At 41.1% G+C, this 26191-nt stretch overlaps 2 protein-coding genes across 2 annotated transcripts; both read right to left on the bottom strand.

Annotated features, from left to right (window-relative positions):
- Nucleotides 1-5750: 5750 nt before the first annotated feature.
- Nucleotides 5751-10406, bottom strand: LOC306951607 (ovomucoid-like; the record flags this gene model as incomplete). The annotated part of the gene is made up of 4 exons (XM_079542133.1): nt 5751-5796; nt 6336-6463; nt 8475-8494; nt 10343-10406. The coding sequence occupies 4 exons, from the start codon at nt 10404-10406 to the stop codon at nt 5751-5753; spliced, it is 258 nt and encodes an 85-aa protein (XP_079398259.1).
- Nucleotides 10407-18759: 8353 nt separating this feature from the next.
- Nucleotides 18760-24856, bottom strand: IL12B (interleukin 12B; the record flags this gene model as incomplete). Its single annotated transcript, XM_079542333.1, has 6 exons — nt 18760-18885; nt 20148-20293; nt 21022-21215; nt 22230-22347; nt 23282-23563; nt 24775-24856. 6 exons carry the CDS (start codon nt 24854-24856, stop codon nt 18760-18762), a joined length of 948 nt encoding a protein of 315 aa, XP_079398459.1.
- Nucleotides 24857-26191: the final 1335 nt, after the last annotated feature.

Raw genomic sequence — 26191 nt, 5'->3', positions numbered from 1 at the left:
GATGCACTGTGGTGCCAGCTCAAGTGATATCAATATCTACGTTTGTGAGCAAATCTTGTGGAGAATGAAGTGCAGGAATAGTAGAACTTCATCAAAAACCTCTGATGAACATCTTCAGAACTCAGTGAGAATTGCAGCCATTGCCATCAAACCAGGGACTGTTTCATCAAAATAAGGTCATATAGCCCACTGGCCTTATGGTTCTGGTGCTCTCTTTTTAAAAATCAGGTTGTTTTTTTTTTCTTTATATGGATTAAATATATTTTATGAGGCTACTCCGAAAGTAATGTCTCCTATTTTATGATGTTGGCTTGGAATGTCAGAGGCAGATGTTGAAGGTATAGCAGTAGAGGCTGAACCTTCCACCAATATCCATTTCATGTTGTTGCCATGTGATAGATGGCAGCAGAGGGGAGGTCTGACACAATGGGACCTGACATGGAAGCGCGTATGGAATTGAATTCCTCCATGTGGAAAAAGTGAACCCATTGACCTTCATCAATACTTGTTGGTGGAGACCAAACAGTGGATGTGAGCACAGTCAGACGGTGGGTGGTGCATTACAGCAGTGGTGAAAGCTACAGCGGATCACCTCTGCTGGTGCAGATTCTTACAGCTGTGACACGCAGGGTCTTGTTCATCACTGGAAAAAAAACAGCAAATGGTGGTGACTATGCTGAAAAATAAAGTTTTGTAGCTGAGAATTTGCTCAATTATACATTATTATTTGTATCTGTTATAATTTCCATGGAAACATACAGGAGGCATTACTTTTGGAGTGACCTGCAAATATACAGCCCAAGGCAATTCCTTTTCATTCAGTGCGGCCCAGGCGAGCCAAAAGGTTGGACATCCATGACTTACTTGCTACAGTAATGACAGTAAAACAGTATTAGAAAACACAGTTTGGGCTTTATGGACAAGTGAAGTAGTTTTATTATAGCACAGTCATTCTCTTTTCCAGGAATCCAAACCATCTCATTTTCAGGCCCATATTTCATCACCTCCTGTAACAGAAGGAAAAAAGAAAGCATATGAAGACCTTACTGTGAAGCTTCTACCTTCTCCTCTACGTATGTATAAAGATACATCAATGATACATGAGTTCCTTTTCAGCAGACTTTTGAAAACTTGCATGCTCTTTTAGTGCAGGGACATGTGCTCTATTTTTGTGTTCTACGCCAATATCTGGCTGCCCATTATTTCAAGCAAACAGGATCTGAGCATGTTTCATCAGCTCACTCAAGCTATGTACATTTTTCTTCCCCATATTTCTATGTCATTGCTCCATTGCACAAGCTTGACTGTCCAGATTGTCTGGCTGCTTCAGCATTTATTTTCAGATGTCATTTACAGCAGTATGCAAATTCTTTGGTCTGGTATGTGGCAAAAGCTGATATGCTTCTCGGTGTTATCTGCAGCTATGGGCCACCACGTGTTGCCAGCAGAAGGAGATAAAGGGCACAAACCTGCCACGTTGGACAGTGTTGCTCTCAGATGGTCTCTGCTACTGTTTCATGTCAGAACTGATCAGAAAAGAATTAGAGTTCCAGAGGTCTGTGGTGGATGTACATCCTGTGCATTTTAGGCCTTCAAACCTAACCAGGTTCTGTCACCCCTGCGAATGTGCGTTGGCTGTATGGGAAACTTGGTTCACACAAACAGTTGCTTAAAAACTTGAATATACTAAAGCAGCTGATGTGAGTATTCACTTTGGCTGTAACAGGCCAAGCTACAAGACAGAAGACATCCCCCAAATTGTCTGCTGGGTTTTCTGTCACTGGGATAAAAGATCAGAGTTTGATTCTGTTCACTCACTGTGATCTTTCTCAGCCAAGGTGCAGTCATGGCAGGATGATCTGTCCTGGGAAACTTCTAGGCTGCCTGTCCAAAGCCAGAAGCCTTTGAGCTCTGAGAAACTTTTGCTTCACTCATTTGCATTCCTGCTGCCTCATTGCTTGGGCCTGGTTTCCAGACAATCGAAATGCAGGGCAGTGCTGGTTTTAGTTCCTGTGCTAGAATAGGCAGAACAGTTTTCGACTAGCATCCTCCATTTTTCCTTCTCATTCAATACAAAGAGAATTAGGTTACTTACCTTTCTCAGCTTACGTATTTTAACAGGTAACAACTCCAGCTGATGAGAAATAACATGTTGGCAGATTTTTTTGTCATCACTGATTTATCCTTAGTTGCACATCTGCCTACACACACATGCTTTATACATATCTTACTCCAAAAAAAAACAGGCAGGGCTGTCTGACTGGCATCATTCACCAGTCAGTGCACTCAGACTTAAGTCTCACTGTTCTCATGCCAGAAATGGGCACCTGTGGCCCTAACAACAACTTCTCCTTAGACCAGGTGTACAATTTAGCTCTTTACCAGCAGCATATCTAATTAATGTACTCATGTGAGCAGTCTGTCTGAAGGAGAATGAACAAAAGCATTAAAACGACCAGAATACTCTCATGGCCCAATGGAGGTATTTTTCTAGTCAGCTGTCCTAACTGCAATTTCAAGACATGGCAACTTAAAAAATATTTCAATATTAGGTGATATTCCTATCTTTGGCTGGAGGGCCAAATAATAATAATAATAAAACACTAACATCCATTAACTCCAGTGTTTTCATAATATATAGACCTTGGGAAGGCAGTCATGCAAATCACTAAAAGGTCCATATTTCTCTGTTCCTATTAGAATTACAAGGCTTTCCAGCCTCTTCTATTTCAGAGAGGAAATAAATAGATGCCATTTGTACCTAACTCTTGCTCCTGAAGATGATGCTCTCACTTTTCTCCCTACACACCACACATGAAGTCTGAGTTTGTTGAGAAGAATACACCAAACAGAAACACACACTGGGAGGTGCCATGAAGAAAGTGACCACACTCCTCATTCTGGGAGCTTTCTGTTCCTCACATAAGCCACTTGTGTGATCCAGCATTCACAGCAGCAGTTCATCCCTTGACACGTGGAGGTGCTAATTAATCTTGACTGCACTTTCAAAGAGAAGGGGACTGTGGTCTGCTCGGAAACCCTTCATCCACCTTCATTAGCCCGAATGTTTAAGTTTCCAGTTTTACCCTGGCACTTGGCTCAGACTGTCGATCTAAATTGATAACCTCAATAGGACACCAAAATGAGCATCTTCTGCTTATGCATCACTTAGAAAATAACATGCCCATTCTCTACCTTCTGAAAGATGAGAGTTAAAGCCAAGGTCATAGATAGCCCAACATCAGTCTTAATGACGTTTGAGTTATACAGAGTGATGAGAAGGTTCTTACTGTACTACAAGTACCACTGTCCCTTAGAAAGGAGTCTGAAGGCTCCCACAGAGGGGAATGAACACCACTCTTGTTATGGGATTTCAGGGGACACAGCAGTGAATGGGAATAGCATATAATAATGCTGACCAGGATTTTTTGTGTGTTCCGTAGTTAGTGTTACCAGGATAGGTAATGCTTTAGGGAAATGGAGAATCGGAAGGAGGAAGAACTTTGTTAAATTCACTCATTTTTTAGAAGTATTTGACATAAAAATGCAGAGTATTTTCGTTTCATGCTGTTTTCTTGGTTGGAATACACCACTCAATTTTTCTAGAGTTATGTGCTTCAACATTTCATTACTCCTCATTTTTCCTCCTTTTTCTTTCTTTTTTTTTCCCTTTCTTTTCTTGTTTTTCCAGCTTTATCTTCCTTTTGGTTGTTCATGGCCAAGGTCATCAGTTGCATACAGCTTTTCCTGTTGTTGAGCTTTTAAATTTCTTTTCCCAAAGACACTGTTAATGTTTTGTATTCTGAGTTCTGTGAGTACTAAGAGTCTCCTCCTAAAGAGCTGTTGAGTATCTGAAAGGCAGCAGATGTATAAGAAAGAGAATAGATCTTTGGGACTCCTTGGGATTCAGGCCCCCTACATACCACATACTGTTCTGTGTGATGTTTTCATCTCTGCAATTGAGAACCAAAATCAGGAAAAAAATGGATTTCAAATCAGTTACTTACTATAATCAGCAAAATCAACATCAAATACCAGAAGATTTGTATCCGATGTACTGAATATAATTAGTTTTAAAATGGTTGAACCAGTTCATATTATAAAACAAACTAAAGACTAGAATTGCATATGCATGTAGCAGCAAATTAAATGGAGCCTTTCTCATGTGGAGGATGGCAAGTCTGCGTATCAGCTAGTTTCATAGCATATCTGTGCTATGAAATCTCTTCTGCCTTCTAAAACCAGGTGCCTTCATGCAGTTTTCTGTCCAGCAGTGATCTCTAACCTGTTCCAGAATGTGCCAGAGAAGTGCTGGGAAGAATTGTGATCCAAGACAGCCATGGCAGGGCCATGCTAGCTATTTCAAAGTAAAGATGATGGAATCTCAGTACTCACAGCTGGATCCTAGCACGGTAAAGTAGTAACATGTGAAAGACCATCTCTGGTCATTTTCAGTATCACATAATTTCCAGTATCCTCTTTCCCTGTACAAAGCATGAGGGTGATGTTCTCAGCTCTGCCAGGACACATGGCAGGTACGTAATGGACCAACAGATCCTCTCAGTCCCTCTGTTACGGAATGCTGTCTGCCTGGTACTACAGTGCCTTTCAGCCAGCAGTGGGATGGCTCAGCTTTCTGGTATCTCATCTTCAAAGGCAAGGACAGAAGTTTCCTGTCTGATTTTATGTTCCTCTAAAGTATGAGTCTTACATTCCAGTTCCAAAGTTTTCTTCAGATGTAATCCCAGTAAATTCATTCATTAATAAGCTTTAATTGTGGAAAATGTGCTCCCTTGGCTGACTATTTAAGTGTCAAAGACATAGGGCAGCTTGATAATGAAGATAATACAGACATAATAGTAGAACACAGTTTTCTTCAGGTCTGAGAGCAGCCAAGTTATCAGAAATTAAAAGAATCATTCATAGATCACATTACTGGGTTTAACAGAGACACAGCTTCAAAGCTTACACAGTCCAGCACAGTTATGGATTTGTTTCATTCGAAGGAAAAAGTGGGCCTGATTGCAGGGTAAATTTCAATAACATGGGGCCATCTAGTGTGTCTTGCTAATATTACAACAGTTGTCTTGAGCTCTGCTCTATCAGCACACTGCCTCTGGCTCCTGCTCTGTAACTAGTTTCTGTGACTCCACGTCTCATTTGTGAATAACTGATAGAACAAATTTATTCTCTAGAGAGGTCACCACAGACAAAAAGAAAAGAGCCTACGTTTGTTTTAATAAACATGCAATCTAAGAAGTTACACAACGTATGTGAATCAGAATTGTACAAAGTCAAAAGGAAAAGGAGAATCAAAAATTTAGCTACAAAACTGGAGGAGCCTGAGCGCTTCATTGGGAAGCTGAAGCTTTTGAAAGGAAGCGTCTGAAAAGAGCGAGTGGGAGCAAGATCCAGCAAGGGAAACTGGGCAATGCCTGCAGGTGGCAATGTAGGAATTTGAACTTTCACTGTGGAGACGAGTGCATCATGCAGTGCTCACGTGAAAACCAACATGCTGCAGAAAGAGGAATGCTTATGGGTATCCAGAGGAAGATTTGCAGGGATGACAGATGTGTCAGCCACTGCGCTCCAGAGCAGGGAGAAGCAGCAGACATCAGAGCACAGCTGAAAGGTGTACATGGAGATCTGTTCGCTTTTATTAGTACAGGATGGATGAAATTAAATTAGGAGATCACGATAAGGCAGTGTAAAGCTGTTCTTGGCATTCTTCTCTGTCATGCAGAATTAATTCAGCATACACCTGCTTGCTTCATATGTAAGGCTCCTCTGCTCTTCCTGCGAAGGAAAGGAAAGACAGTGCAGACAGTAAACTTTCCATTGTGGACTAAAATCTCTTTGAAGTTCTCAGCCAACAATTTGCTAACAGAAAAGACACTGTGAACATTTGCAGCAGGCAAGAAGACACTGATTTATAAAGCTTTTTCTTTTAAAAATGCTGTATCTTATACATAAGAAGTAAGAAAGCTCTGATATTTTCGATATTTCCAATATAAAAATATTTCCAATATTGGAAATTCCACATTTGAGTTCTGATATCACCCAGTTTGGTGCCTTGTTAGCCCAGTGCTGTTCAGTGGACTCTCCTCTGGTCTGTTCCACTTCTAGTTTCTCCTAGAGCAGGAAGCTGCTCCCACAAATGCCAAAGGCACCTCTTTGGATGAACTGGGCCTTACTGTGGGGAGAAGCAGTTACTCTGTAAAGGTTAAGCAAAGAAACAGAGGAGCAGAGACCCTGGATAAAATGAAGTGGAAATGCCAGATAGCTCATCTCAGATTTGAGCTAATTCAGAAGTCATCACTCAGTATCTTACTTACAGGACTGCCTTGCAGAAAGAACATTTGTTGTTATATGTTTTCCCATCAGAGCCACAAAAAGGTTCGTAGAGCTTTTCGCAGTAAATAGGTCTTCCTCTCTCTAACCTCCTGTATTCACTGCAGTCTACCTGCAAATACAACGTCGTTTTTGTTGGAATAAGCCTTTCTCACATTCATCATTCACATACAGAAATAATGGATAGACAACATCTTTGGGCAAAGCTATCAGCTGCTGTAGAGCAGCAGTCAGGGGAGCTCCATCATCTGCACTAGCTGAGCCCAAGCCATAAGAAAGAGATGTATGATGGCAGGTATTGAGCACCTTTGGGAACTCTGCTGTCTGCCTGAATTAATAAAGGGAAATAATACAGCTCATTTTCCATTTACAAATTTTGAATCTTAATACGTATTTTCCCCATGTTTGCAGTTGTCAGTAAATTAAAGTAAGATTATTTTTCAAGGATGTGAAGGTTTTCTGTCTCCTTTCCACAAACACAACTTTTCACAACGGTGAAGAGATCCGGCAGAATTAGACAAAGTCCTGTGTAAATGAAAAGAAGCTGTTGAAAGGCTCTCTCTCATCTGACAGTGGGACTGTATTTGTTATAGAAGTATATATAAAAGTGAGAGTACAAACTAATAAAAGAAATCCCTGAAAGAGCTTCTGTCCTCTTTCCAGAGCTCAGGCTTCTTTTGTGAAATGAATGTCATTCCTGCTATTTGCCAGCTGAGGAGCTTCTTGTATAGTTCACATATTCTATTCAATGTATTGTTTGTTATCCTTGAAAGCTTGGAGTTTGCTCACCTAGGAAATCACCTTTCTTTTTTGTGCTGCTGCAACTCATATTGGCTCAGCTCTGCTCACTGCCAGTCTTGTGAGAATTTGAAACATGAGTCTTTGCAGGGAGGCTATGACTGGAGCTTCTGCTTTCTGAAGATCTATCAAAAATATCTATTACACACGTAAGCATTTAAAATAGAACCTGGCTTTGCTGCTGTCTTTTTGTGGCCCTGTTTTTTACCCTTCGTCCCATCTTTTAGTAAAGGAATATTACTCCAGCCAAGACCTGGAGCTTATTGCAGGTTCTGTGACTATTTTTGTGACAGTTGCTGTCCAGGGGCTGCATGTGAGTGAGGAGCAATGAGCCATGTGTGCTCAGCTCCTTCAGCAGCCTGTGCTGTGGCTGCTGTGATGATCAGCAAATTGAAAGGGCTCCCCTGGCAAAAGGGTCATTAACCAATTACTTCTTGAGGTATTCTTGGCTCAAACCCACTGCCCCATAAGAGAAGCCCATGAGATACTGGTTTATCCAGTCTTTTCCTTTGGTTGGTCACTTCTCTCTCCTCCAATGCATGTCAAACACTGGCCCCAGTTGCAGGAGGAGATCAGAGACCTAATGGCCAGCAGCTTTCTGCCACATAACCCAGCAAAGGCAGTGGCATGGGAGGGAATCCATAGCTTGCAATTTTCAACATAAGGCTACTCAATTGCTAACCTGTGGGTGGTGAAGGTCAGATAACAAAACAAGCTACAAATCAAATGGATTTGCCTTGTTTCTATGTAACAGTTGGTAAAATGGAAAATAAAGTGGAACTGGCTCCTCCTGGAAAAGAGTGTGCGCCTTAGCCTGGGTTCCAGCATCAGAGGCTGTGTGTGCTGTGCTGCTAAGAGTGGGTGAATCTCCACGCATCACTGCTGCTCGCTGCAATCCCCAATGAACTCTTTCCTCACCTGAGGAAGGAGTTTTACTGCTTAGTGCTTCATTGATCTCAGAGGGTGACTCCAGGATGGACAATCCAGTGCAGACAGGGGTAAATTAAAATTTTGGATATGCAGTTTAGGATCTGAAAGTCACCAAGTTAGCCTTACAATGTTGTCACCAGATAAATATAAAAAATCCTGATTTTTCTGGCTTACAATTTTGCCTTGATCTATTTCTTGCCCAGACTGCCTTATACATAACAACATCTGGAAAGTGTCAGAGCAACTGTATGGAAGCCACATATCTCAGCCTTGGGGATTTCTTTTTGACTTTGGCAGCAATTGGTTAATGTGTTTTTTCTGACCTCATTGATCTTGCTGCGCTGTCACTACAAACTATATATTTTTATCCAGAAATAAAGAAGAAAGTGACTCACCTCATCCTTTTGGGCAGCATCTGCAATATAAACAGAATCACAAAAGATGAAGTAAAAGAACACTGCTGGTGAATCTTCATTTTGCATCTGGGCTGCCCTCATTAGCACCCGCCCAGCAACTCCACCTCTCTTGCTTTCTTGAAAGTAAATACTTACATAGTTCCTCAGTGTTGTATAAGTTACCTGTGTCAGGACTTATCCAACAAGTGGGAATCACTGCCTTGTTTACCTTAGGAATCAGTGTCAGCAGCTTGAACAGCCTTTGCTATTTGGGGATTGGAGTCTATTGTTCCCCTTTCCATCAGAGGAAGATTAAAGAATCAGGAGTTATTATTACATCACATGGCTCATGTTCTGTGGATGAACGAGTTGGGCACGACTGGGTTTTAATTCCTAGGTCTTCCAAAAAACTCACGTGGTTGTAAGCAAGGCACACATTCCTTATATCCTTTTTTTTCCTGTTTACAATGAGGATATAACTTTATATAATCTAGATTATGATGATGATGAAATTTGGATCATAGTACCAATTTTAAAATGTGTTTTCCCTTGCCTTGGGTTCTAAACTATTTGTCAGAAGGACTGTTTCCTATTCCTTACACACATTGCACCCAATATAATAGAGCCCTGATTTCAGGTGGGGCTTCGAAAAGCTCCTTCAAAACAGCTGCTCAGTGTTAATTACACCTTCCAGAAAGTAATCAAGTAACACTGGCATGTCTCCACTGTGCTGACACATTCATAACTTTCTTTAGGAATGTATTTTGTTCTCCTCCTGTCCTGTGATTGTCATTCTATGGCTTCAAAAGGATAGAAGTCAGGCAGAGGCTTTGTACAGAAGGAGCAGTGTGCAATATGCTATAAAGAGCAATACAGGCACTAACACTTGTTTTTCTAATTAAATGCAGCTGATCTGCATCTTTAACGATAGGCAGCTTTCCACTGAACTTCACTTCCATCAAACTGCCTACGTCTTCTGATTAAATAAAGTCATCCAAGGTAAAGAAAGCTGGCATAAGTTACACAGTACATCAAAAAAGATCTGGCTCATAAAGTATCGATCCATAAAGTTTCGAAGAAGTAAGATAAACTAGAATGTCTAAGGAAGGGATTTGCTGGAGTTCTTACGGGAGCAATGTTTGTTGCTGTTGCTGCAGTGAATGAAGTGGGCTGAAAGCATATTTCTCATTAAAAAAACATTCCTTAAGATTAATAATGCCGTTGGACATCCATTCTAATAGCAGCGAAGATTTGCATTCCTTTCAGTTATTCTAAGTGTACTTATTTACTTATTTTTATTTTTCTGTCTTTTTTTTTTTTTTTTTAAAATATGTTGCAAGTTTGTGTTCCAAAAAACTGAACTATCAAGTGAAGGCTCAAGAAATTCCTCTCAGCTCTGTATTTTGTGATAGAGTAACTTGTGCCTCAAAGCTATCTCCAGTGAACTAACCCCACAAAGAGGCTGCTCACAGCATATTCTATGGCTGGCGCATAATCACCTCTCTCCTGCTTGCTCACTTTGGCAGAAGAAGGATCTCATTAGCTCCAAGCAACCCACTCAGATTGAAGAAGAAAATGAGTAGGTAAAAAACCTGTTTGAGTTTGGAGGCTTTACAGATCACTTCTTAGTTACAGTGCAGAACACAGCTCTGATTCACACTGCTGTCAAGGAATAGGTTTCATCTACACAAGTTGGCAACTGCAAAGCTGCTGAAATGTTGCTTGTAAATGGTGCACGAGCATAAAATTTCACTTGCCTTCTGCCACACAAGCCCAGCAACCACCGCTATCTATCCTAGCAGATCAAGAATTTTCAGTAATAAAGCATTGTAACTATAGCATGTTAACCAATAAAAAAGGTTACTCACCTGCTAAGCAGAGAACTGCCAGGGCAAGAAGCACAAAAACACCTGTTATCTTCATGGCAGACATGGGTTCTCGACCTGTTTCACAGTCAGTCTGTGCTCTAAGTATTCCAGTACAATCAGATATCTGCTTGTGCATCTCTGAGTGCACATATATACGCACACACCAAGAGCAGAAACCCCGATGATGAAATCCTCCAAACAGAAGGTAATTAGAAGAAGGTGTTGCCCATGGGTAGTGGCAGTAAGAATGTCTTCTGTATAGCATGAAGGTCATAAGTACAGGGCAAAGATGAGAGTCACATCATGGATTGTGTTGATAAAGGAGATGTATTGTATTTTGGCTAATCCCATTGCCTAATTAACTGTTCCATCTCCACTAGCAAGTTTGAACAGTGACTCAGTAAGGTGGTTACTTACTGCTGATCTGCTATGGCCATGCTGGCCCTTACAGCTGAATGTAGTTCCCACGGCAAAAAAAAAAAAAAAAAAAAAAAAAAAAAGTAATTTCTACTGTGTGTGTTCCAGAAGACTGATATGAAAGTAGCTGAAATGTGTATTTCCTATTCTCCTGAAATTTTGGAGGCCCTTGTTGCTAGCTGTGGGTAAAACTGATGCTGGTTAGCATGGCCATGAACTGAGTCCTTCCAGACAGTCTTCAGTTGATTGGAGAAGTGCATGTTTTGTGTGGATATGCACTCACCTTCACACACACAGCACAGAGGATCCCCACATCTGCTTTCAGAGTTCCACCAGTCTGGGGATCAGTAAAAAAAGGAGCAAAGATACTGTAATACATAGCCTTGAAAAGAGAAGTGATGAGTTCACAGAGTCTCTGCATCCAGCTGAGTTGCTCCCTGGTTTGCTGCTGTGGGATGTGCAGAAGGTCCCTCTCCCCGCTCATCCTTTCCTTTGTTGACCGTTCCAGCTCAATGGCAGTCATGTGCAGCATTCTTTAGACAAATCGTCATACTGCTGTGTTGGTGACTTAATCAACTTTTGTAATACAGAGAAGGGGTAGCAACACAATGGAGATCTTGTAGTTGAATATTCATTTTCATGAAGTTCAAAGAAATCACAGAATCACCAAGGTTGGAAAAGACCTACAAGATCATCCCGTCCAACCATCCGCCCATCACCAACAGTTCTCACCAAACCACGTCCCTCAACACAAAATCCAACCGTTCCTTGAACACCTCCAGGGTTGGTGACTCCGCCACCTCCCTGGGCAGCCCATTGCAGCGCCTGACCACTCTTTCAGAAAAGTGGTATTTCCTGACATCCAGCCTGAATCTCCCCTGGCACAGTTTGAAGCCATTCCCTCTGGTCCTATCATCAGTTACACAAGGGAAGAGGCCGACCCCCAGCTCACTACAGCCTCCCTTCAGGTAGTCATAGAATCATAGAATAGTTGTAGAGAGCAATAAGGTGTCCTGAGTCTTCTCTTCTCCAGACTGACCAATCCCAGCTAATTCAGCGCTCCTCATAAGGCCTGTGCTTATGTGGACTTCTGAGCCCATATTTCTGTTTAAACCCATCTGGCTAGAATAGCCTTCTCTTTAATGACTTGGGATGTAGCTGTGAAAATTCTTACAGTATGAACAATCCTTGCACAATTGCTAGAATTCGCAATATTTCAGTGATGATCTTCCTTCCATTGCTAGATATCCTGGGGCTTTTGCACTGTTAAATACGCTAGCTTCAGCAAGACAGAGGAGCAAAATATCCTCACAGAAGAGGTTGCAGAGGTCAGCTTTTCCTCGGACCCCACTAACTCATGCTTTTCTGCAGAGTAAGAGGGATACTGATGATCTTGTCTTTAAAGAAAGTAGGTAATGAAAAAATGGTTAATTTTCTCGGAAAAAAAGATGCCATCAGATTCCATTTTCACTTAAGATAAGAGAAGAAAAGGACAACTGAGGATGTGGACTGAGTTGGAGGCTGTAGATTTTTTAATGCCTTTACATCTGTGATTTCATTACAAGTTTTCCTTTGTTCTTAATTTGGAAGTCCAAGTGTGTTCCTATGGAGTTCAGTCCATGAAAGACAAGCTCTGGTTTATATTGCTTGGATTCAGCTACTTGAGTCTGTCAGTGGAATTCTGGTTCTGGGAAGCCCAAAAGCCTGGCTTGGGACATGAAGAAATTCATGAGAAGTACTCAGGAAATGTTTGTTGATTAATGCTGTTACCTGCTCTAGGCAACAAGAGAAAAAACCAGAACAAATCAGAAGATGCTCCTGATCTTTGGTCCAAAGAGTTTGTTAGCAAACAAGACTTCAAGGGCAACTTGAAACTACAAAACTGCAGCTTGACAGAGCATGCAGCTTCCTTGACACTGGTATGAGGAAACACCCCGCTTCGGTTACGCCGCCTCACCTCATTTTGTGCTACAGAGCATATTGACTGATGCAACTCTAGTATCCATCACATCGCTCTAGAAGAAGGGTATAAATGTCTGTTTGCAGCCTTCTGAGTTGATGTAGGAAGATTTTCTGAGGCCTAGTGGAGAAAGGAGTACAGGGCATTTGGAGGCGAGAGAGGCTGATGAGGGAGACAGATTTTGAATAATATTTTCTTGGCATTTGAAAGTTGTCTTGCTATCAGGATTTCTGATGCTTATTCTATGCCCTACAGTAGCAAATCCATGGTGTGAAATCCTTCCTTTCCTTTCTGTTAACATTTAGGCATTTTGATTAGGGTTTTCATATCAGGTTGGCATTCACTTTCTGAGCAGCAGACCTGACGCTCTGTCGGGCTTTCCCAGACCACTGATGAGATGGGAGAGAGACAGTTCTGATGAGAAGCTGTGACATACTGTAGAGTGTGAGGCTGAATGCTGGAAGTGGGCACAGCAGGGAGTCAGCCAGAGTTCTGGAGTTCTGTGTGTTTTGAAACATCAAATCTATCTGGAAGATTTAGGAGGAAAATGCCATACATAGAAATAAATATTTTGTTTCACCTTCTGCAGCGAGGTAATACACTGATTCAAAATCTCAAAATTCTGTAAAATTAATGTCACACAGCATTTATGACAAGTCTGATTTAAAAGGTCACCAAGATATCATAGTATCCATGTGCAGAACTTCAAGAATGGGAAGAATTCATATGCAGCAAATTGGAGAAAATACGTACCAGTCAGCTGAAAACATGCCTCATTTGGGGCACTTTTCTGTCCAAACTTGCAGGCACTTGTTTGCCTTTGTAGTCTTTCAGCAGAGCTGGTCTGACAACCTGAGACCTGTCATCCCCAGGCAGGCCACAGGTTCATCTAGGTCAGCATGCTGCCTCCAAGAATGCTCAGCAGAAGACTGAGGGGAGAATATGGTGTCGTTCTTGTGGTAGACAAGCTGAACATGAGTCAATGGTTTACCCCTACAGCAACGTCATCTGACCCCACACATACTGGGCTGTATTGCTAATGATGCCATTGTCACATCAAAATAAATCATTATTTTTCCCTGTTAAGCACTTGTAAGGCTGCATGTGGAGGACTGTGTGCAGGTCTGGGTTCTCCAGCACACAAAAGACACTGGAATACTGGGGCAATTCTAGCAAAGGTGAGAAGGTGAATCCTGTTGTCTTCAGCTGTTCTGCAGGGTTGGGGTACAAAGAAGACCAACTCATCTTGGAGGCACACAATGAAAGGAAGAGAGAGAATACTACAAATTGCGGCAAGAGAAATTCCAATTAGATGTGAAGAAAACAAATTTCGTAATGAGAGCAGTCAAACATTGGAATAGATTGCCCAAAGAGATTATGGAGACCTGACCTGTTCTGAGGTGGCCATGGTTTGGTGGTAGGGCAGAGATGTGTAGAACCAGGTGATCTCCAGTGCTCCATTCCAACCTAAGTTGGCTCTGTGATTCTTGAAGGTGAATTTGAGCTGTTGCTGGCAGTCAGCTGCTTCTATTTGTCCTAATGAGGTAGCATTTCTTCACACGACAAAGCAGACACGAAATAGAGTAACAAGTTGGATTGATTTTAGATACCTGAGAAACAGAATTTTATTGGCTGAAAAACACAGCTTCAGATTTATTTGGTTATTTCTGCTTCCTAGAGATGGATGATTAGGAAACTCCAACTAGGAATTACTGCTTTAAATATATGCATATTACTAGGGGCCCCTGGTAGTTTTCTACTTTTATGGCTGTATCGTGTCTTCTCCCAACCTCTCACCTCTCCAAGTTGTTATTTTGAAGAACAAAAAGTGATTACTTACTGAGTAAATGTTTACTTGCTTTAATTGACCTGTTATATCTGATAAAGACAAAACATCTAGTGCATGCTTTTCTGAGAGTGATAAAGTGTCCCAGTCACTCAAATATTGCTTTTGTTTTCAGAGCTTCAAATGGAGCCAAAAGGTGATGCCAGCTATGCTGCTGCAGCAGGTCATTAGTTAAGTGCCTGCTTTATTTTGCATGGGAGGATGTTATCTGGCTGCATTCCAGAAGGTATTGATGTACAGTAGCTTATGCTCATTCATATGATGGAGTGCCTTACTCCAGTTGACATCAACAGCGCTGAAAACAATGATGCATGGAATAGCTAAAAAGGGACTCACGCAGTCACGTACATCTGGGAAGAATGTACAAGCTGGGGTAGATACTGAAATTGTCAAGAGCAAGGATTCTGACTTAGTGATTCCACTGCATGTTTATACATAACCTAGTTCACAAACTCCTCCAGTTTTTTCGTGTGGGGGTGGTTAGGGTTGTCCGCCCATGTGCAATCAATTAAGATATTAAATTCTTGCTCAATCGAAGGCATGAAAATCAAGTGATGTAACAGCATTAAACTGTGCCAAAACACTTGGGTATTTGCCTGAAGGAAAGTGAGTTTCCCATTTTCCACACCTTAACAAATAACAAATGATTCCTTCTGCAAAATTGCAGTCATCAAGCTGGGACAGATCCCAGCTGAACATTTCATATATCATTTCAGAAAGCAAAAAATAAAAATAAAAATAAAATCTAACAAACCGAGAGTTTGCAAAGAGCTGATCATTATTGTTTTTCTTTATGCCTTCTGCCTTTACTATACATTATATTGCCTTTTGTTTTGAATTTTAAGATGCAATTTCCAGATGTTTTGCACTTCAATTGACTTTGATGTGACAGAAATTTTATCTGAAATACTTGAGTGAAAGTTTCTTCCAGCAGTGTTGAGAGAGAGGACATAGATTGATTTTGCTTTCATTAAAAATACCATACTTTTCATAAATAGAAGATACAACTGACAAAGAGAGAAAAGGTGAAGGTCAGCATGGAAGGAGGGGTATAATGAAGCGTTTGCACCTGAAATCTTCACATGCATTTTCTCATAGAACCCCTAATTAAATATAAGTCGTTTCTCCTTCTGATGTCAGCAAATGCTCCTGCTTACCCACCTCTAATCACCGAAGCACATAGAAGATAGCAAGATCCTACTGCAATCTCTTAGTGCCTCATCAAGTACACCGACTATTTGTAAAACATTCTTCAGGAAGAGGAGCACCCACAAAAATCCCTGCAGGGAATTAGTCAGTCTCTGTTCAGAGCAAATTTATTGAGGTGTGGTAGGTAAAATCTAAAGTCTCGTGTTGAATGATGAGCACGAGTAGAAAGCAGGAGGAGCTGCCCATCCCCAGAGAAAGGCAGGTCATCAAGAAAGCAGGGTCTCGCAGAGGGCTGATCGTGTGGTCCTGTCGGACCATGGGATCCTCAGGAATGAACTTATTTCCATCAGGATTTTTTCTGCAACAGTCAGAAGTTTTTGGGGGGTGGTTTTGTGCATTGTACAGTCCAATGAATTGTACAGTGAAGGCTTTTGAGATTATTTGCATCTCAATGAGGAGAGGGATGAAGAAAGGGAAGTATGAAGGTGAACTGACATCAACTGATATTTCCTTGAGCAGATGGAGTGTGTTAGGAAATGCTCTCCAGTGTACAGAGCCATGCTAGTGAAAATGGGTAGTGTGATATTAACACCATTTAACACAAATCACTGAGCTTCTCTGAGATGGGAGACTGCCTGAGAAGTCCTAGAGCAGGCATTCAGAGATGTGCAGCAGGTTCCAGGGAATGGATAGCCAAGAACTGAAGCCAGCTTGGTTTCAGAGAGCAGCCAGCATACACGTAACTGGCTTTCTGCAGAAGCAGTGGCAGTTCCAAGCTGTGCTTTGTTGGTTTTCTGAAGAATCTTAGACAATTGTTTGCCTCACTACGGGCTCCAGGTCACCTTGTGATCTATGCCAGGAATGCTTCCTGTAGGGGAAGCTTCTTTCACCTGGTGAGATCACGGCACAGAAAGGCATATTTCTTTTCTTATTTTCTTTTTTTTCTTTTCATATTTTCTTTTGTCTGAATGAAAACCAGAGCGAATCAAAGTTAATAAGAGGCGTCAGTGATTGGTACCAAGAATGCTTCAGGTATCTGAAGAACAGGAAGGCCCCACTAATTCTGAGCACGGTAGCAACAGTATTAGAGAGAAATCTCAAGGACATCAAGATATATGCCAGCTGGATTGCAGTTAAAAGCCTTCTGACCACAAAGGACAGGGAATTTCAATGTACCCTCAGTCTGCATAAGATGCAATCACTTGTCAGCCTGCAGAAGTGCCTGCTAACACATCACCTTTTGGTGTTGTCCTGTACACTTCTACCGAATCTACACTGATTCGGTACCTTTAGGCAATATCACACTTCTCTGCAGACATTGCCTCAGAAGTAGAACTTCTGTAGAAGTAGAACTAGAAGTAGAAAGTTTTCTGTTTGAAAGGTAATATTAATGTGATATTAACTGTTCAACTTTAAAGATCACAGGTAAATCAGTGTTTTTCCAGATGTGTTTATTAGCTCCTTTATGAAACAAGCATGTCATGAAGTTGTGTTTACAGCAGAAATAAGAATCATATGCAATAGCAATAAGTAGTAATGTAATAAATAAATAGCAATACTTAAATAATAGAATAGCAACAAACGCTTGTAGCTAGATTAGGAATGGTTTTCTGAAATATCAGATACTTCCTATGTTTCAATGTTTAAATACTTAAATCACCACCCATTTCTAAAACTGGAAGAAAAAGGAAGCATGGTCACAACTGAGGACTCTTTTAATTCCAATGATCTTGTATCAAGGATAAAGGCCCAAGCCCTTAAAGGGCTTCTGTCCTCCTGAAAGCCACAACTTAGGTGGACTGACAAAAAAAAACAAAACTAAAACAAAAACAGGGGCTTCAACACATGCTTGTGCTTTTTTTTCCAGACCTGGGCACTTACACTGTAAGCAGTTCAGAATTAGGATTTTATTCTTTTCCTAAGGTTCTGTGAAGACACAATAGCACTTCTGGCAGTACTAAAGAAGTATCTTCAAAATGTTCTATGAAAATCCATATTCTAAAATTCTAACTTTAATTACACACTTAACATTCGCATATAAAACCAGTTCTCAATTGCTCTCTGAAATATCAGATACACAGCAGTTGAACTATTAAACAATTTCAGCTGCCTATGATGTGCAGTGTTGACCACAAACAGCTGAAAATGTGCAGCAGTTAACATTTCCAGGACTCTGAGTCTGCAGTTCGTTCTTCTAAAATATTAACTGCCAGACTGGAAGAGGAAGATAAGCCTGGATGTATGATACAGAGCTGCCTCATGCAGCCAAGGCTTTCTGTGCTGATATATTTCAAATAAATAAATAAATAATAAATAAATAAATAAATAAATATGAATGTAATTACATAATTTAACAATAAAATAATTATTAAATAGTTCTTTCAACAAGTTACATTCTGTATAAGTTAACACATGAAACATCCTGACTGGCAGCTGCCATCGACTGACATTGCAATTCATATCCAGTAAGTAATAAATAGATCAATAAATAAATGCAATACAAAAGCACATGGAACCAATGGTAATAGCTGACAGGAATGTATCACTGTACCATACATGTTAATATAACATGATGTGTGCTAGTGGTGTTACTCAAACCTGGGGAATGTAAAAGATCTGTCGGAATCAGGATCATACTATTCTACTATGGAAAAAAAAGGAGTAAGGCGTGGCTTCTTAATAATCTCACATGCAGATTTTTCTTCTAATTAGCATATTTGCATGTCTTCATCCATCCTTTGCTTTCTTGAGGAGCATTACACCAATCTCCTGGTGCTTATCTGTAAAATAAATGGAAGGCAATTACAGAAGAATTATCTTTGTTTTCCTCAGACCTGCATTTTTAGTCAGTTTCTTAATAAAGCTGTGCTGGTCTTAGTGATTCATGAAGCACCACTGATCTCTCTAAAGGACTCAGAGGCAGACAGTGCCAGGCTCAGAAGTTCCCCAGTCAGCCAGGGATTGGGAATTTGGCTCCAACCAATGAGGGCTGGGCACTTGTCCAATTTTGGCCCTCTGCTCCACCAGCAGAAGGCTCTTGGAGTCTTACCTGCAAAGTGCAGACCACTCACTCCAGGATGAGTTGTAATAGCGATCCCTGGCCTGCACAGAGATCTTGTCTTTTGGCCCAGCCTTTGGAATCTGAATAGACTGCTCATCAGCATCATAAACCTGTGAATAGGGCACAGCTCCATCAGTAAGGGTCAAGCAAACATGCAGTAAAGTGCCAGACAGGCAGCACCAAGCATATGTAACTGCAGGAAACACTGGTAGTCTGTTGTTCCATGTCAAAGTCATGAGCAGCTGTAAGAACCTTAGCCACAGTGGAAACAATGACTCCCATTGAAGTTAATGATGTAAAGCAATCTCAACTCCAAGCTCCAACTGTCATTCAAACAGAGGGCTCATTTTTTTTATCTTTTTTTCTTCTCTCTCTCTCTCTCCTTCCCTCTTTTTCCTCAAACAGGGAACCCGAAAAGGCAGAAGTTGCTGATTTTCTCTGAAGACTTTTGGCTAATACAAGAAGTGCTCTGTAGACCTGCCAGTTTCTCTATGGGATTGCATAATACAGCCCTGCTAATATCAAGGAATCATTACTAGGTCAATGGCCCCATCTGCTGGTATAGGCTTGCTTATTTTTTTTTCACATACAAATATCTTTTAGTGTCCTTGGTTCAACTGGATTTCAGACTGTAATGTTCACATTTGTTAATTTTCTGACTCTGGACCAAGGAAGAGCAGTGAAGGACCTGCACTGTGGTCACTTGCTCTACGTATTTCTTTCTACTTCTGCTGCTGATTTCTTTGACTACCAAGACAAATCACTCTACTGCTGTTGTGTGCCCTTTAGTGTTCCCACAAGCATTAACAGCGGAAGCAAAATAGTCTCATTATTTCAAGCTAAAATGGATTAGCAATATTAGCTTTAACAATTGATGACAATTAACTAATAACAGGAATATGAGAGGCAAAGACTTCAGTCTTCACCAGTATCCACCGAAACACTACTAAATGAGTCATTGATGCCTTATTTGACAATTCACATATAAAGTCTGAGCTAGCCAGGTTCAAATGACATACAAGAACTCACCGCAGCAGATCCTAGACCTATGGATTTGGAAATTGGGATTTTCCCACATTAGGCCCCACAAAGTGCACTAATGAGTTAGTCGATACTTTGTCACGCTAGCATTGGCCATGCAATACTGGACGTGATTTTATCTCCCAACTTACATCAGGTTTCATCCACCCTAGGTTGAATCTTACTGCTCACAGAACTGAGGAGGTAATTGTCTTCCAAAACAGAACCTTTCTACATTTGAGGCTCAGCAGCATTCATATTTTAATTCTAGTCCACGATTCATATGCTCTAAGCTTTTATTTATACTGTCTGTTAAAACAGGAAAATCACACATCAAATGTTGCATTTCTACCTTGCTTCTGTATTTCTTTGTGCTTTCAACTTTGATCCTGAAAGTCAAAGGGAAGTAGGACTTTGGTGTGCTCCAGGTCCTGGGATATGTCCAGGTCACTGTTCCATTTGTGCTTGCATACTGACATTGAGGAGGGTCTGGCTTTACTACAAGAGAAAATATAGAATGCATTAATAGGCATTAGCAGCATAAGATCACGTTGGTGTACTGTTGTTGGCAGTATTATATGAACCGGCTGCTGGAGCCTCTATTCAATTATGACAGGAGTTGGCATGATGCATAAGAACTGCACTGTATGCTTCTCATGGAAAATTAACAACATCGCCACAGCCTCTCTGGGTAAGATCCTTCAGGGTTTTTTTTTTTGCCTGGAGAGCTGTAGGAGGCTTTGTTAGAGACAGATGGCTATCTTCACCTCCTGCTGACTGCTAGGGCACTTAGCAAAACATGCTTTCCTCCATCTGTAAGAATGGATCAGGAGTGAGGCATTCCTGGCCTTAACCATAATCTGAGTAAATCTGCAGTTCTCAAACAATAGCCTGCTGGGTTATTGGCTGTTCTCTGACTTCCCCCACATGCCCCTTCCAAAACACATCTATGTAAAAGAGAAGGTTACAGAAACTTCTGGCAGATGTGGGAGAGAGAGGCTTGGAGGTCACAAGCTATGGATATGTTGCTTCTTCACTTCCTCATCTTCTTCCAGACTGCTGCTATGATTCGTTTCCCCCTGTTCCTGTAACTGGGGGCAGAATTCAGATTTACAGTAGAACAGAGCAGGGATTCCCAAGCTTGGTTTGGTCAGTTACCATTGCTAGTTCCACTGCCTGCAGCGAGAATAAGGCTAAGAACTAATGGTGATTTCTGATCTACTCACTGATATCTCTGATGAAGAAGCTGCTAGTGTAGTTCTCATATTCCACCTCATCAATGACCTCCAGGAACATCTCAGTTGGCTGGTGCTCTTCAGCAAATGGACAGTAGTTTTCCTTCTGGCACTGGACAGTGTATTCAGTCACAGATTTTTCAGTGTGAACCACAGGGCTGCTGCAGGTTACATCTCCTTGAGAGCTGAAAATACAACAGAAAAACGAAATACTGGTTTGTTCTCAGAATTTTGTTGCCATAATTTTATCACGTAATTGGTAAGATAATGTTTGGTCTTGTGTGTATCACGCTATGTCTGCACGTAATGAACAGCAGAAATAATTCAGTGTGTTCTTATATATTTAGTAACTATATAATATATTAATAAAATTACAAAAGTCCATCCCAACTTTCTGTTTTCTTCTGTTGAAGAAGAAATTTGTGTTTAAATATAAAATGGGATAAGTTCATTTCTAAACACCTCTGCTCCATGCCAAGCTGTGGTATCTAACTTTGTTCCTCAGTCCTTTCCAAAACCTCGCTGGAACAAGTAAGGCATGGTTAAACCATTCAGTTGGGAACTAACAAAAAGATGCAACCTATAATAGATGACAAGAGTCTGTGTCTACATTTACGTTCAACAAAATAAAACATTTTGCAGTTTTTTCCTCTCTAACAAACTCAAATGACCTTTGCCCAGGCACTCCATGTTTTGGAGAAACCCTCAAGAGTGGTGGGAGGTAGGAAATTCCCCCAAGGTTCCCCTCACACATTTCCCTTGCAGGTTTCTGCAGTGTTCCTCAACAGAGACTTGGCCATGGACGTGTGGCTTTTGTCGTGGGTGCAGCCTCCCACTCCTTCAATTCCACTGGATCTGATGAGACTCAGTGCTACGATTGTTTCTGCTTTTGGCTCAACTTCCTCTCTCTTCCCTGCACGAACTGCTGCTTTTGCTATTGCTTAAGTGTAGCAGCTGTAACAGTCTGGTGGGGGTTGTTCCATTTTCAAATCAGTATTAATTTCAGAGTGATTTCCATGCTTTTATTAAAACCAATTCCAGCGAACGCTCAAAATATTTTGCAGATGTTCAGATTCTGAAAGCAGGTTTCTTCCCCTTCCGTGCGCCCTCAAGAGCTCACAGTGCAGCATCTCCTACACAGACACCAAGGGCTCTTCTGGCTGTACTATGAAGTGTTTAAGGAAAGTACAAGCTTTTACCCTTTTAGGCTCCTGATTGTGAACTTCATGCTTGGACTCTCATTTTCTGTCATCCATGAACATGTGAAAATTCCAGAGTAGTTCTTCGCCTCACATTTTAAGAACGTCTTGCTCGGCTCTAGATGGACAAAGAAAGAAAATGCGATTTATTTACTTTTTTGGATGAATTGATCCAAACAGGGAGAAAACAGTAGTTCAATAAATTCCGATCTCCTCTGGCAGGTGGGTATGCAGGCAGACCACAATTTCCTGCTGCCCATTGGGCAGCTACCTCTACTGAAAAAGCCATGTAAGAACAGCTGGAGACTAAAAGCTGGCCTATACAAGACCACATTAACCATATCTACACAGCAGTTGGCAGAGCTAGAACATACCCAACATGCTGCAGAACCTGTCAGTAAGGGGCTTATTTAGACAAATCCATCGGTCCTTTTTGTAGAGAAAGAGAGTACCTATTCAGCTGGAAAACCTTCCAGCCTTGGAAGTTCCTGTGTTCCTATGTTCCACAGTGAGGGACTGCAAGCTGAGTAAGTTGCATTGCAAAAATGCAAAAAATCACAGATTTGTCCCAGTGAATTAATCATGAATGGAGAAGCTCAAATGGCAGTACTTAAAATCTTGATCAATCCCTGGTTCTGACAAATCTTACAACCCTGGCTTTGCAAGGATACATTACTTAGAGGCAGAGCACTCTCCTGAGTGCTGCATCTGCGAGATGGAGGCAAAACAAGTCAGTACTTTCCCTACCAGAAAAGCAGTGGTGTAGTACTGATAGTATCCCTTGTTTTCTGTACCAGTCCAATTGTTCCTATCATCACTCCATCCTACAAATCTAAAGGACCCCAAATTAATCCCACAACAGATTCCTGTTCTGCTCATCAGTCGCACCACACACACACAGTCATCATCTCTCTTTCACTGTTGGAGTGTTTGGAGATGGCTGATGTCCAGGTGTACATTTCTCAAACATTTCTGCAGAGCTCCCTCTAGTCTTCACAAAAGTGCAACGCACAAAACTGACCACAATACATCACATCTTGCTGTGACTGTACCTTTATAGCTTTTCAGAATCGACCGTATCATTTGTCTATTGGAGTCTACTTTAGTTATGAGGAAGAAACTGTAGCTGATAATCTCGTGTGTCTTAGCTGACAGACAGGTGTAGTTGCCAGCATCTGGGAACTCCTTCACTTCGACGATCAGAGTCTTTCCAGTTCCTTTCAGTTCTGTTCCCTTTTTCCAGTAAACTGGCAGCGTTTCATCAGATGTGTTACAGGTGAGCTTCACTTTTTTAGCTGGTGTCTCGTCGTTCCACTCAGATTCTATGACATACACTTCAGATATTGCAGAGAAAGACATGTTAGCACCAACCAGAATGAACAGCAGGAAGGCTGAACTGAGACATTTTTCCAGCTCTGCTTTCTAGAAAGACTGCTACCAAATCTCTTTCTTCAGTCATCTGGACATCTTCACTACAAGGACTTTATATTAAACTTATGAAGCACCTAGAACCCACCGACCAACAGGGATGACATTTTAATTGGATAAAATGTTTTTTTCCTCTGTTCCCAGAAAATCTTACAGTGGTTCTTAACTATGGGAAGTAGGCAGGAACCTTTCTTTTAAAGATGAGGATGCCAGGACACACTGAATCTGGATAATCATGGCCCTAGGCTTTCACTCACAGAATGCCATGTACAGCCCTCAGTACTGTGGTGTTTGGCTCTGTGACAGGACCTCCTCAGTGTTAAAGGTCTCTGAGTGAGTCTTTGAGTGGGAAGGAGGGCAGCTCTAGGTAAGTGATTTGCATTTGTCTGTAGCTAATGTTTTCCATTTTCTGGAGGGATCAATCTGCACTCCTATCACTCTGGTCTAAGGGGAGCAATTAGAGAGAGACAGAAGACCTCTGAGTTACAGCAGACGTAAGTGGACTACAACAGGGGCATGCAGTCTTCTAAATGCCACCCTGTAGCTCTGCAGTGTCCTACCGGTCTTTCCAAATTACCAGACACACCACCGAACAAAATGTTTTGGAAATATTCCATTAAAAGAACATTATCTTGTCTGCTTGCTATGGTTTCATGTAGGAGGTGAAATAGTAGTCAGGTGGGCTGACTTCACCTACACTTCTGTGTGTCTACAGTTCTCAAATTCAACTGCTGCTGCTCAGGTATGCTACCACTGTCAGAGGCTCCCCAGTTATGTTTAGTGCTGTCAGAGACTTTCTATATACAAGAAGGGGCAAAAATTTGTCTCTCATGGTGCCGACACCACAGCAAGCACCACAGGGAACCAGAGATCTAGTGAGCCATAAAACATTTACACCAGGACATTGCATTAGCAAAATGACAGATTCAAGACTTTACCACAGAGAAAAAACACCGAGAAATCCATGTCAAATGCTTGAAACGTGCAACTCCAGAAAGCTTGAAGGCTTAGCAAACTACTGATGGATTTTTGAAGGACAGACAAAGTCAATTTCTTAGAGTTCAAACATAAAGGTAAAGAAGTATATTCTGAAGACTTTGACAAACAGATTTCTTACCATTCTCTCTAAGTTTCCACTGTGCTTCCAGAAGGGCAGCAAAGGAAAGTAATGAAAGTAAGGCAAATAGCAGGTGAGACATCTGTAGGTAAAAAATACATTACTTCATTTAGGATTGCTGAGTGTGTACTGAAATTGAGCTCAGTTGCTGGATAAGATGACAGATTCAGTTCCAGTGAACTAAGAAACATCCTCACATTCTAATAATTCTTATACTACATGCAGGCATGCACTGCAATTCGAGGCAAGATGTTGATCTTCTAGTTATTCATATTGCAAACCAGTATGAGAGAAGAAACCATGGCACTTGGAGGCAACTGTGTGCATAGGTCTTAACCTTTATCTGGTCAAGTGAACCAGATGAAGAACTAGACCTGGCACTAGGTCTAATATGTGATCTTTATCTGATCAAAGGCTCAGAAGCATTCCCAGATCCCTGAGTCAAATATTCCTTGAGCAAGAGAACCTCTACTGATGCTAATGAGGTTTCTTACAGAATAAGGCACTGAATCAAAGGATCAATGAACATAAATTCCAGTCCCACAAAGCTTTTAAATGTGTCAGTAGTCCTATATAAAAACTCACACTACATAAAATTACATACATGAAATTCATACTACATAATGGACTACAGCTTGATACGTCCTCACTAGATAAAGAGGAGGGGAAGGGGGGCAGCAGCTGCTCCCGACTCCTCACATACCCCCCATATAAATGCATATTCAATATGTATTATAGTATAATAGTAGATATGCTTAATACATATACATAATACAATATTTATTCTCTGAATCTCATGTAAAATACTTTGTCCTGAATTCAAAATATAGCAGTATGGCTTTGTTAGAAGGCAAAAACTTTTAGCTCCCAATTTCCTACTGTGGACAGGATAATCTGTAATTTGTGAATGAAAACTATGTTTTGTCTCTTTCTCAAAGATACTCATTTCTCTCACAGCCACATGGCATTCATCACTGTGCTTCATTAAGCTGATGCCTGAAGTATTGATTAAAAGCTTGGAGAGAGGAGAAGGGAATACAAAGAGCTTTCTTTTCAATACCGCCATCAAAATTTAGAGCTTTCAAATAAAAAAGTTTTGTCCAATTTTAGGAAGAAACTTCACAATTTGGGTTTCCAATGAAAAAAAGTTAAAAACTTTCACGGAGAATTTATCCACCTCTTTCCAACTCACAATTGTCTTGAAAAATTAATCATAAACAGACTGATTCTGGATATCATTAATCAGTGCAGATGCCTGAGCACATCATAGGTGAGAATGGCATGCCAGCTCCATGTGCTCCGTGAGATCCAGGGCGTAAGCTGCCACAAATCAGCATAGATTCCTTCACGGAGCATCACAGGAGGTTCGTGTCAGACAGCAACTCTGCAGGTCCCAGCTCAGGGCAGGGCCAGCTCA

The sequence above is a fragment of the Tetrao urogallus genome, assembly GCF_951394365.1.
Source record: "Tetrao urogallus genome assembly, chromosome: 14".
Taxonomy (NCBI): Eukaryota; Metazoa; Chordata; class Aves; order Galliformes; family Phasianidae; genus Tetrao; species Tetrao urogallus.
Note: the sequence above shows the minus strand (reverse complement) of the source record. Positions and strands in the feature narration are given on the sequence as shown.